This window comes from Globicephala melas, chromosome 8 (assembly GCF_963455315.2).
Source record: "Globicephala melas chromosome 8, mGloMel1.2, whole genome shotgun sequence".
In the NCBI taxonomy this organism is placed as follows: domain Eukaryota; kingdom Metazoa; phylum Chordata; class Mammalia; order Artiodactyla; family Delphinidae; genus Globicephala; species Globicephala melas.
In genome coordinates, this window is record NC_083321.1 from 69593369 (window position 1) to 69606751 (window position 13383).

The 13383-nt window shown below is 46.9% G+C and overlaps 2 protein-coding genes across 2 annotated transcripts in view; both read left to right on the forward strand.

Annotated features, from left to right (window-relative positions):
* Nucleotides 1–75: 75 nt before the first annotated feature.
* Nucleotides 76–7656, forward strand: FUT4 (fucosyltransferase 4). The gene has a single exon (XM_060303931.1). It carries the CDS (start codon nt 655–657, stop codon nt 2029–2031), a length of 1377 nt encoding a protein of 458 aa, XP_060159914.1. The 5' UTR covers nt 76–654; the 3' UTR covers nt 2032–7656.
* Nucleotides 7657–10373: 2717 nt separating this feature from the next.
* PIWIL4 (piwi like RNA-mediated gene silencing 4) overlaps nt 10374–13383 on the forward strand; it is a 71858-nt gene continuing 68848 nt past the window's right edge. Inside the window, exon 1 of the mRNA XM_030883747.2 lies at nt 10374–10617. The gene's annotated coding sequence lies outside the window, so the exon portion shown is untranslated. The remainder of the gene's footprint in view (nt 10618–13383) is intronic.

Here is a 13383-nt window from a genome sequence, read left to right on the forward strand (position 1 = left end):
ACAAAATGCACCACCTTTGTGGGCCGCGCCGCGGGAGCTGACTGCACTACCTGCCTGCGTCGGCGGCAGGTCACGAGGTCAAGGTCGGCTTCGCGTAGGCTGCGCCTCTTTCAGCACGTTTCCTTGGCCTCGCGGGCTCCCTCCCTCCGGCAGGCGTCGCTGGCCATTGATGGGGCGAGAGGAAGGAAGCGGATCTTCGATCCCGCCCGGAGGCTCGGCACCCCTGGGCCGCCTTCCTCCCGTGCCCGCCTGCGCTCGCGCCGCCGCGGCTTCTGGAGGGTCTCGCGCCACCTGCCGGCGCCCAGGGATGGACCGGGCCCTCACTCTGGAAGGCAAGGATCTGGGCGGCCGCGATTGAGGGCTCGGGCGCAGCTGGAAGGGAATCCCCGGCGGGCGAGAGCACCAGCGCCAGGCCAAGGCGTGGGGTACGCGGAGAGGTCCGGGATCACGGCGACGGCATCCGGAGTCGCGGGCGGGGCGCTGCCGGGGAGTCCGGGAACCCTGGAGGGGCCGGGGAGTGGGCGGAGGTGCCGCAGGAGGCGTCCAGGGCTTGGCCGGGCTGGTCTGGTCGGGCGCGCAGTTGAGGGGAGGGACGGGGCTGCGCCGGGCTGGGCCGCCGCGTCTGCTTCCCTCGCCCTGGACCATCGCCGGGCGATGAGTGTTGAGGAAGAGAGGAAGACCTGCGGGCCTTTAGATACTGGGACCGCCCTTTCCCGCTCCAGGTCGGGCGGCGAGCAGCAACGAAGGCTGGACCCTCAGTGGCAGCATGAGAGCGGTCGCCGCCGCTCCGGGCTTGCGGCCGCGCGGCAGGCGGTGGCGGCTCTGCCGGCGCTCGCCATGAGCGCGCGGTGGGGCGGGCGGCGCACTCCGCGTGGAGGCCTGAGGCTGTCCGAGGCCCATCTGGCGCTGATGGCCGCCAGCCTGGTGTGCAGCGCCGTGGTCGTCTATGTTTGCTGGAAGCAGCTGCCGCCCCTGCCCTGGGCCTCCTCCGTCCCGCCGCGGCGGGTGAGCGTGCTGCTGTGGTGGGAGCCCTTCGGGGGCCGGCACAGAGCCAAAAGGCCGCACCCTGATTGCCGGTTGCGCTTCAACATCAGCGGCTGCCTCCTGCTCACTGATCGCGCGGCCTACGGGGAGGCCCAGGCGGTGCTTTTCCACCACAGAGACCTGGTGAGGGGACCCCAGGACTGGCCCCCGCCCTGGGGCGTCTACGTGCGCCCGGCGGAGGAGCAGCAGGTGCTGATGGACGACGAGGAGGAAGCCGCGGAGGCCTTAGCCCTGGCTGCCTCGGGCCCCAGGCCCCCCGGCCAGCGCTGGGTGTGGATGAACTTCGAGTCGCCCACCCACTCCCCGGGGCTGCAGAGCCTGGCAGGTAACCTCTTCAACTGGACGCTCTCCTACCGGGCCGACTCGGACATCTTCGTGCCTTACGGCTACCTCTACCCCAGGACCCATCCCAGCGAGCAGCCGCCGGGTCTGGTCCCGCCGCTGGCCCAGAAACAAGGGCTGGTGGCCTGGGTGGTGAGCAACTGGGACGAGCGCCAGGCGCGGGTCCGCTACTACCGCCAGCTGAGCCAGTACGTGACCGTAGACGTCTTCGGCAAGGGTGGGCCCGGGCAGCCGCTGCCCGATGTCGGGCTCCTGCACACAGTGGCCCGCTACAAGTTCTACCTGGCCTTCGAGAACTCGCAGCACCTGGATTACATCACGGAGAAGCTGTGGCGTAACGCCTTCCTGGCTGGGGCGGTGCCGGTGGTGCTGGGCCCAGACCGTGCCAATTACGAGCGCTTCATGCCCCGCCGTGCCTTCATCCACGTGGACGACTTCCCTAATGCCTCCTCCCTGGCGGCCCACCTGCAATTCCTCGATCGAAACCCAGCTGCCTACCGCGGATACTTCAGCTGGCGTCGGAGCTATGCCGTGCACGTCACCTCCTTCTGGGACGAGCCTTGGTGCCGGGCCTGCCAGGCTGTGCAGATGGCTGGGGACCAGCCCAAGAGCGTCCCTAACTTGGCTGGCTGGTTTCAGCGGTGAAGCCACCCTCCCCTGGCTGTAACCCAGGGAGGCCAAGTCGTCGGCTTTTGGATCCTCCGGATCCTCCGCTGTGCATCTCCTTAACTGCCGGATCATGGGACTGTATTTTCCAAACACCCATTTTTAATCTATTCCCATAGATTAAAGTTGACTTACCAAGTAATATTATTCAGCACAAAGACTGGGTGGGAAGGGTCCTGGGTGCTCATGGTTTTTGGACAACTAGCAGTTGGGCTTCCTCTGCTGTCCAAGGGCATCTGAGCTCTGGGGTGAAGATGGGGGCCTTCCTCCCCTTGTAACCAGTGCAGAGGTGAAGAAACAGCTTACCTACAAGAAACAATTGTCAGTGGCTCTGAATTTCCTCATGTGCCACAGGCCATATTTGTGGCCTGTGCTGAGTCCAAATCTCACACAATGCTCCTCCACTCACGTGACTGGGCCGAATGCGGCAAACCCCTGGTTTCAGAAAGAGACTTGTTGCAGGATAGAGAAAGGACTGTGGCCACAGGTGGGTCTTTCTCTTTGTGCCTGGATTTCTCAAAGCGTCATCTCCTAAGAAAGGTGAGGAGGGTGGTCCAAGAATCCACTGACTTCCTTAACAAGTGCTGTTGTTTGTTCCCTTGCTTTATGAATGGAAAAAAGATGCTGGATTGTCCTTGGAGAAGAGTTAGGATGAATATTTGGTGTACCTCACTTTACACAAATGTATTCTTGAAAAGCCGCTTTTAAATCAAATTCACTGTTTTAGAAGAGCGCAATATTTAATGGAACCCTATGGAGAATCCCTTTATAATGTGAATAATCATCTGCTAACTGATTTTTTCTGTGTCTATGTTTTTCTATAACCTGGATCTTTTAAAAAGCATATTAAAATTACAGATGTGAAAATAAAGCAGAAGCAACCTTCTTCTCCCTGCCTCCCAGAAAACCAGCCTGTGTTTACAAACAGAAGAGAAGGAAGCCACAGTGTCACTTTCCACAAAATTATTTATTTTGTGTCTTTACTGGAGCTGAAATTTAAAACTGGAAAGTCAGTCCTCCATGGGGTCCTGGCATTACCTGTCTGCAGAACAATGAAAGGGATTGCACTGTATTATGGAATCATGCAAAAGGAAGAAAGTTTCCTGTCTGTTAATAGCGGTTTTTGATTCTGTCTGTTTTAAGTTAAATGTTTAGTTGCTAGGGAATAGAACTTAATCAGTGCCTTCAGTAAAAACTTTATCTTTTGTTACAGAAATCTGCAATTCTCCCTGGGGCCACCAGGTTCCCCTCCTGGTCTGCCCAGTAGTACAGTGGGTACATCCTCACATTTCTAGTGCCCTTGAGACTGTGCTGTGGGACCAACTTTGAAAATATATGCATTGACTTTAAAAGTTGTTGAATGAACAGCATATTAGGTGTCACCATGTACCTGCACCACGGGAAAAACAAAAATGTGTAAGGCTAGGTTCCTCTCTTTAAGGCTCTTATAATCTACCACTGTCAAAAAGTAAATAGTGGACTTTGATAAATCAATTGGCAGAACTTATTTGTTTAAAGTAACGTTCTTTTTTTAAAAATTTAATTTATTTTTGGCTGCATTGGGTCCTTGTTGCTGTGCGCAGTCTTTCTCTAGTTGCGGCAAGCGGGGGCTACTCTTTTTTTGTTTGTTTGTTTGTTTTAATTTATTTTATTTTATTTTTGGCTGTGTTGCGTCTTCATTGCAGTGCGCGGGCTTCTCATTGCGGTGACTTCTCATTGTGGAGCACGGGCTTTAGGCGCCCAGGCTTCAGTAGTTGCAGCACACGGGCTCAGTAGTTGTGGCACGTGGGCTCTAGAGCACAGGCTCAGTAGCTGTGGTGCACGGGCTTAGTTGTGCTGCGGCGTGTGGGATCTTCCTGGACCAGGGCTCGAACCCATGTCCCCTGCATTGATAGGCGGATTCTCAACTACTGCGCCACCAGGGAAGCCCCAGGCTACTCTTTGTTGAGGTGCGTGGGCTTCTCAATGTGGTGGCTTCTCTTGTTGCGGAGCACGGGCTCTAGGCGCGTGGGCTTCAGTAGTTGTGGCACACGGGTTCAGTAGTTGTGGCTCGCGGGCTCTAGATTGCAGGCTCAGTAGTTATGGTGCACGGGCTTAGTTGCTCCGCGCGTGTCCCCTGAATTGGCAGGCGGATTCTTAACCACTGCGCTACCAGGGAAGCCCCATTTTTTTTTTTTTTTTGTGGTACGCGGGCCTTTCACTGCTGTGGCCTCTCCTGTTGCGGAGTACAGGCTCCGGACGCGCAGGCTCAGCGGCCATGGCTCACGGGCCCAGCCGCTCCACAGCATGTGGGATCTTCCCGGACCGGGGCACGAACCCGTGTCCCCTGCATCGACAGGCGGACTCTCAACCACTGCGCCACCGGGGAAGCCCAAATATGTTGACTGGGCATTAATCCAGTGGGATTTTTTGGGTTTTTTTTCCTTTTTTTTGTTTGATTGACGTATAGTTGACTTACAGTGTTGTGTTAGTTTCAGGTGTACAGCAAAGTGATTCAGTTAATATATATATTATATATGTAGTATATATATATAATATATATTCTATATAGCATATATATTATAGATAATATATCTTCTTTTTCGGATTCTTTTCCACTATAGGTTATTACAAGATATTGAATATAGTTCCCTGTGCTATACAGTGGATCCTTGTTGTTTATCTGTTTTATACATAGTATTGTGTATCTGTTAATCCCAAACTCCTAATTTGGGGGGGAGGGATAAATTAGGAGTAAAGTGACATTCTTAATAATACCATAAATCAATTATTAGAAAGACAGTTGATTTAAAGCCTGAAATAATGGGGTTTTTTTCTCCTTGATTTATTATAATAAGCACCCTCAGTGACTGTTGTGGGTAAGGTCCAAGATTAATTAGGTTTATACAGAAGTCTGCTGTAAACAGTAATTTTGCATTTGATTAGTACAATTAGCTGAATCATAAAGTAACTTTTATCTCTATGCATTTGTTCGAAAAGCTTACTAACGTCTAGGTGCTTCAATTCTCCCTTTTCCTTAAAAGGAGAAATTGAAATCCCTGGATAAAATGTCCTCATTAAAATATTATAGTATGGGCAGAATTATCAAATTATCAATAATTATCAAATTATATCAAAATAGAACCCCCAATAAAGAAGGAAAGATTCTATTCTTAAAATAAGTATTTATGAATTATTGGTCAGTGGTCTTGGTGTTATTGGGAATCTACATGGGACAGTGGGGGATAGTTTGAAGGTAATCTGCCTTAACTCTGAATTCCAGCCATGTGACCTTGGGCAAATTAGTAATAACCCTGAGTCTCAGCTTTCTTAACTGTAAAATGGGGCAAGAAATGACTTCACAGCTCCTTATGAGCTGTTCAGGAAATAAAGTAATAAGGTGCCTAACACATAGTGGTGACTCAATTGGTGACAGAGAGAGAGGTTTATTTCCCTTCTTGCAGTGGTTTCAGGGTGCCTCCTTATCCATTTATAGGGGTTGTAGAATTAAATCTCAGGGTATGTTACAGAATATATCTGAAATAAAAAGGAAGTGGCCTTCCTTTTTATTCATGTATTTCAAATGAATCCCTAAAGCTCAGCCGTACTATTTCAAGAGTCATTACTGCCATTTAGATTGAGCTAGAATTTGCAGACTAGGAAGAAGCACTATGCTTTCTGTGAATTTTTTTTTTTAAAATTGTTTTTGTTCTGGTTAATTTATATTGTTAAATAAGTATTATTTTACTAATGCTCTCCTTGGTATTAACTCTATTTAAAACTAACCATGTTATTTATTGAATACTTAGCATGAGGAAGGTATAATTGCAGTTTTATGTGCAAATTTGGGGTAAGGAACAAACAATATATTTTTAGGCTAATTTCATCAAACAGCCAGAGAAATGCGGCAATTGCTCATTTTATATGATTTCATTTTTTGAGTCATTCTAAATTGAGCAGGTTACAATTTCACATACGCTAATATAAAAATACATAAGGATGCATCACATGTATTTCAAAATGGCTTTCATAAACTTTTCTTTCAAATGTATTGCAAATTTAATTTAATAGTTTTAGTGCTCGATGACTTTAATTACACGAGTACGCCTGAAATATTTGCATCAAGAAGACAGTCTGACTTGCTTTCGGTATTCACAGGTCCTTTCCAGTTTCCAAACCCTTCCTCAGCAGTAATTTAGAGGAGACAGGGTAGCTTCATGGAAAGAGCTCGCAATTTGGAGTCAAAACCTGGGTGTGTGGTTTTGCCACTTTCTGCCCCTGTGGCCCTGATTAGGCGAGTTACTTAAATTAGCATCCTCCTTTATAATGCATGAATGCCCCTGCAAAACAAGGCTTAACTGTGTTTGCCAGGGTGCTTTGTACATTGTAAAGTGCTATACAGTTACAGGATGCTCCAAATTTTCAAAGCTCTAGAGCAGGGATCAGCACACTTTTTCTGTAAAGGGCCAGAGAGTAGATATTTCAGGCTTTGCCGGCCATACAGTCTCTGCTGCCACTACTCACCTCTGCTGTTGGTAGTACAAAAAGCAGCCACTGACAATCTGTAAACAGAGGCGGTGCCGGGATTTGGCCTGTGGGCTATAGTTTGTTAACTCTGCTCTAGACTTTTAGAGATAGGAATTTGAGAACCTACCTGCTGGGGTTTTCTTTTACGAATTGGAATTAGAGAATTTTGGAGGCAGTTACTAGACCAGCTTTGCAACGTTTCCTAGTTGTCTCATCTCGGGTAAATTATTTAAGCTTTCTGCGTATTGAAATTCTCATCTCTAATTGAAGGTAATCATATATAATTTATGGAGGTGTTGGGAGTATTAGAAAAGACACTTAAAGTACTCAGGACAACGTCGGGCACACAGGAAGCACCTGGAAGATGTTAGCTGTGATGATCACCAGTCCATTTTACAGAAGAGGGACCTGGTTAAGGACTTACCTAAGGTTACAGTAATAGTGGCAGAACCAGCCGTGCTTGTGCAAGTCACAACTCCTTTGAGCCTCTGTCACTTGAACTGCAAAAGGAGGGGGTTGGACAACATCTTCTCTTGGGACCTTCTAGTTCCATTGCCCTCATTCTACTAACTGGCACCGTAGGGCTTAAAGAACTAATTTACCTCCCTAAGTGCCTTCCTTACAGTCTGGAAATGACTTACTACACAGCATCAGTAAACTGGTGGAAAATCCAGGCACCAGAGAGGGAGACTCTGATGTAGCATTAGTAAAATATATATCTATTTATATATAATATGTAATTATTGTATTTTATATATGTGTGTATATATGAGATATATCTTTTTTTAATAACATGCCTTAAATATCAGGGAAGGGAGCCCAGCCCTTGGTAATTAGTATGGTGAATAATTGCAACGAATACAGTTCAAGTCATTCTTGGATATGTCTCAGGGACTTTTATGCTGCACATTCTTACAACAAATCAAGTATTTATGTACCCATGTTCAGATTATTTTGACAAAATGATTAAAGATGGAAAATGACTCCTTGTTTATAATGTATATTTCCCAGTCACTAATGTATTCAACAATGATACATGGGATGTTTCTTGGTCAAGGGGTTTCTGTAAGTTCTTTGGTTCTAGAAGGGTGACTGAAATGTGATGGCTTTGCCTTTTCTGAATTACACAAGGTCTCGTTCAACTCGTCCTCTGCTCTTTCTTGCTTGGCTTCTTCCCTTTAACCTAGTGACTCATCTCCACGGGCGTAGGTAGTGTACCCTTTTCTCTCATTCCAGTTGACTTCACTGAGTTCTCTGATGCCCTCTGTACTGTCTCTAGCTCCTGTGAGCTAAATTAAATAATGTCATTTTTAAGAGAGGTAGAATAATGGGAATTCCCTGGCGATCCAGTGGTAAGGACTCCTTGCTCTCACTGCTGAGAGCCCAGGTTCAATCCCTGGTCGGGGAACTAAGATCTCACAAGCTGCACGGCACGGCCAAAAAATAAAAAAAAATTAAAGAGGTAGAATAAAGACTAGGAATGTGATGGTGGGCAGAGGCATCTTTCTTCTTAACAGCTTATGCTCAAATTATTAAAAGGGGAAAATATGAACTTGGAAAAACACTATTTTCTCTACTTTCCCTTCTCCAATAGATGCACACTGATGTGCTCATTTAAGTATAGAGTTTGAAAAATGATGATAGCCAGCTGAGGGTAGAAGCAGGTGTGACAAGAAAAGAGGACTCAATAATGAAAGAGTTAAAGAAAATGCATTATAAAGCAGAATGGGTGGTGAATATATGTGGGGAGTGAAGAGGAAAAAGGAAAGACATTGGGGTAAATGAGTAAGAAGTGCTTGAAGAGACAGTGAGAAGATTCGATGGAAAAAGAGGAGAGGGAAGATGAGGGTGAAATGACAAAGAAGTACGATAAAGGAGGAACATGTGCCCGGAGAATGAGAGAAGAGAGTAAAATCTACCATTCGATGCCAGTTTCCTCAAAAGAAACCTTTGTTCCAACTTGAAATGCAGCATCTGTTGGCAAGTGGGGAGTGAAATGACAAGGAGTCAGGAACTTAACAAAGAATTAAGTGACATTTCAGCAGAAATATAAAACTGGCCCGTGATTGGTTACAACAGATTCTTCTGATTGCTTCTTTTTCATCTTGGAAAAATCACTTTCATTGCAGTTTTTTTTTTGTTTTTTGGGTTTTTTTTTTTCTTTATATTTCCAGTCAGCATACTTGAACTGTCCTCAATATCTACTTTTAGAGAAATTTATTATTTTTTAAGATAGCCGTAATCAATTGACTCCTTTGAAGAAGGGTCGTTGGGAAATCTGGAGGGGATTCAGAACATCTGATACCTTATTAGTGTCATGGGGAACCCTACTATAAAACTATTTCAAGTAAGTTGTAAAGAATTGGATTTTTTGAGATTGTCAAATGAATGTTTCTGAAAATTACTGAAGCTTCCCTAAATATACTAAAAAATGATGCCCTATCAGGTCGAGTGCTAAAATCTTAATCTGAATTATTTTGCAAAGAGGGGGAAATGGACTATTCAGCAACATTTTACATACGTTTCTTGGGTGTCTTCTCTGCAGGCACTATGCTAGGACTTGGGGATGTAAATAAAATAAGGCAAGGACTCTGCACTCAAAAAGTGTATGTTCTACTGGGAGAAACACATTTTGACAAACAATTCTAACACATAAGTGCTGTCATAAGAAAGACGTCACAGAAAGACGTATTAGATCATGTGCAGAATCACAGAATTTAAGGGGACAGAAAGCAAACTCTCAGTAGTAGCCTCAGAGGGGTCGGAGGAGCACATGTCAGGAACGAACTTCCTCCGTCACAGGTTAAGTCTTCGTAATGTTCTTTATGAAGAATACAAGTGCGACAGCCTCTAGTCTCAACATTTATCTACCTGATTATTTTCACTAACACTACAGTTAAAACTAAATGCCATTATTAAGCATCACCTTCAAAATGACTAATCTCTAAAGGGATTTTGCTCTCCTAGCAACTAGGCACACCTACCCTGACCCTATGATTTTCTCCTTCTTATAATGTCAGATAAACATTTTAGAAATCTCTGTTTCACTTCCTGAAACTTATTCTGAAATACAATGAAGCACAACCATCTTACTGATCAAACAGAAACAGCTTCTGATAAAAATGAGTCTCATCTAAGGACTTATCAAGCCTCCCTTTTTTTTTGTGGTACGCGGGCCTCTCCCTGCTGTGGCCTCTCCCATTGCGGAGCACAGGCTCCGGACGTGCAGGCTCAGCGGCCATGGCTCACGGGCCCAGCCGCTCCGCTGCATGTGGGATTTTCCCGGACCGGGGCACCAACCCGTGTCCCCTGCATCGGCAGGCGGACTCTCGACCACTGCGCCACCAGGGAAGCCCAAAGCCTCCTTCTTTGGGAGGTATACATTTGTGGTTTTAAACAAGGATTCTTTGCTAGAAATTGTAGTTCACCAATATGTGTTATTTATTAAGCTCTTACTGTTTGCGGGATGCTGTACATATTTTTTTTCTATTTTTTAAGTCTTTACATTAAAGGCATTGTGGTAGTCAGTCCCTAAGATGAATCTAAGATTCACCCCTAAGATGACGCCCATTGGCTCCTCCTCCTGGTGTGCACACCCTTGTGTAATTATCTCCTTTTGGGTTTGGTCTGGATTTAGTGACTCATTTCTAAAGAAGAGAAGAATATGGCAGAAGTGAAAGACTGACACTTCAGAGATTAGGAGATAAAAAGCCTGGTTTAACATTCCGGGGCCCTTTCCTGCTTTCTAGCTTGCTTGCTCTGACCTGCTGTGAGCTACCTTGGGGCAGGAAACAGAGGGAGGCCCTCTGGCCAACCCAGTGAGGAACTGAAACCCTCAGTCCAACAGCTCAAGAGGAACTGAGTCTGGCCTCCCAGATGCGTGAGACTTCAGATGAGATTCCGGTCCTGGCTGATATCGTAACCGCAACCTCCTGAGAGACCCTGAGTCAGAGGCCTGTGATTCCTGACCCACAGGTGAGGCAGGCCCAGATTCAGAGGCCTGTGATTCCTGACCCAAGGTGAGGCAGGCCCAGATTCCTGACCCACAGGATCTATGAGGTAATAAATGTTTGTTGTTTTAGGGTTTGTTTGGAGGTATTAGATAACTAATGCAGGTATTACCCCCATTTTAGAGGTAAGAAAACTGAGAAACAGGTCAGGCATGTACAATACTGCAGCTAGTACCTGAGCCAGGATTCTAATACATGTCCATTTAATTTCAAATCTTTTGTTATAGTACTCTTTCATTAAGTCCAACTTTTGCAGTAACTGTGATGTGTGCCCCTCTGTCCCAATTTACATAAGTTTTGCCAATCTTCCGCTGCTTTTATGGGTAATCTTCTCAACTACTCTGAATCTGCATTTTCTCATCTGTAAAATGTGGGGGCACATATGTAGCGCTGGCTTACCAGGAAGCTTGCTGGGACTTCAGTGTCTGGACATTTGGAAAGAAGCAGGAGCTAGAACTGCAGAGGGCTTAGACCAGGTCAACAGACTCACTAGAGGCAATGCCTTTGGGTGGTTGCCAGCAGCTCTTACCATGGTATTGACAAGAGCCTGGAGACCTCATGGTGAGGGCCAGTATCAACTTAATAGCAGTTGTGATCTTGTGGATTGAGTACAAGTGTCTCCAGGTGGACATGACTTGGGGCCAGATGGGTAGCAGCAGCCTTGCTGTTTCAGGTGGTCAGTCCATGAGGTTTAAAGCAGGATCACAGCAATGGGCTAGGCGTGCAGAAATGGGGTCCAGTCCCTAGGTGGATAAGGTTGGCAAAAGCTAGAGAAGATTCTAAGTCTTCTGAGTAGGGCTGGGGAAGGAGACTAGAAAACATAACTGCTCTTCTTTTTTGTTTCAAAAAAGAAACAAAACAAACCAAAATGTTTTTGTTTCAAAATCTTTCCAGTATCCTTGAGGCCTTACATGATCTAGGCAGGTCTGACATGATCAGACCTCATGTCAATTCCTCTCTGCTCTGGCCACACCGGCCTCCTCACTCTTCCTTGAACACACAGGCAGACTCCTGCCTAGTGCATTTGCACTGGTGGCTTTTCTTGTCTGGAAAGAACTTCCCCCAGATATCCTCTTAGACGATTCTCATGTCCTGCAAATCTTTTCTCAAAGGTCACCTCAATGAGGCCCGCATTGACCACACCAGTAAAATAGCCATCTGCCCTTCCCCTCACGTGTATACTCTGAATCACTTTCCTCAAAGCTCTAACCAACCTCTAACATAAACACTTCCCTCATTTACTATGCTTATAGTATAGTCTCCCTCTTACCAACAGAACATATGCTCCACAGGGCCAGCAATGTTTGCTTGTTTTTAGTTCACCGAGGTTTCCTAGATGTAAAAATACTGTGTCATATATCTGACACACAACGGATATCAGTTGAGTGAATGATCAGTACAGAGCACCTCCCTATTCTAGAGACAGTATCTTTATTAATGGAACCTCAGGCCAAATGCTGTTGCGTGGCAGCGGCAGCACAGCAGCCACTCACACTGACATCAGTGCCACCTGTACTTTCCTCACGAGCACTGCCTTCCCTTCCCTCCACCAAGCTCCCCCTCTCACACCAACCCTCCTGCATACTACAGCACACAATTCAGTTTCTCTCTTCAGAAACGATGAGCCTAGGCTTGTAGCTCCCATTTTCTAAGCAACTGTGAGTTGAATTAGACTATAAATCCATGAGTTTGCATTGGAGCCAGCACTCCGATTATGAGAGCTAAGGGCAGAGAGAGGGGGCAGGTTGCAGAGAAGCTAGAAACCCAACAGGAATTTAATTAAGATGGGAAACTACCAGATCCCTCTTCTCTGCTCATTCCAGGGTCTGGTTCTTTAAAAAAATATTGGTAAAGTATGGGAAGAATAATCCAAGAAACACCCCTAGAAAAAGGGCAAGAGCTGGATGATTCTGAAAATTCATCTCAATACCACAGAGACTCCTGCGTGCAGGGGCTTCCCTGAGACTTGTGGGGACGATGACAGGCAAAATGACTCCTGCTACTGTCAGAAAGAGGGGACACGCCGAGGAGAATGAGACCAGAACTCTAAACACGAAAAAGAACAGGCATAATCCAAAAGAACACCACAGAGGCAAAACATAAACACACAGAAGATGGGAGCTGAGGGCCGGACCCAGGCCTGAACCTAGGCTGACCCGGCTACATGAAGCCCTCACTGCCCATGGTCCTAGAAACAGGACGGGAACAAGGTGATGTCTAAGTCCCTGTGATCACAGGTGCTGGTGGGACAAGGCTCTACCAAAGGGACAAGGACAAAGGAGAAGAGAAGATGACCCAGCCGAGGAGTGACCACACCCAAGCCCAGGATGCACTGAGCACTGGTGCACTGGGCACTGATGCACGCCCCGTCCACGCTCGCTCTTCAGTCTTCCCCATCCCACCCCGGCCCCCAACAGCAAACACGTGCATGCTGGAAGGTTCTCAGTGCTTCCGTTTACTTCCCGCCTCAAACTTTAGGAATCTTCTCCTTTATTTATTTTTTTTGCGGTACGCGGGCCTCTCACTGTTGTGGCCTCTCCCATTGTGGAGCACAGGCTCCGGACGTGCAGGCTCAGCGGCCATAGCTCACGGGTCCAGCCGCTCTGCGGCATGTGGGATCTTCCCGGACCGGGGCACCAACCCGTGTCCCCTGCATCGGCAGGCGGACTCTCAACCACTGCGCCACCAGGGAAGCCCCTCTTCTCCTTTATTAACCCATCAACCCCACAAGACACAAATTAGAAACGAGAAATTCATATCCGGTTTTTTATTTTCCATAAGAAAGTAAAACATTATTAGTACAACGTGGGGTCAA

What these genes read in the sequence shown, in the direction of transcription:
- FUT4 (XM_060303931.1), top strand. Translation starts at nt 655, where the DNA reads ATGAGTGTTGAGGAAGAGAGGAAGACCTGCGGGCCTTTAGATACTGGG.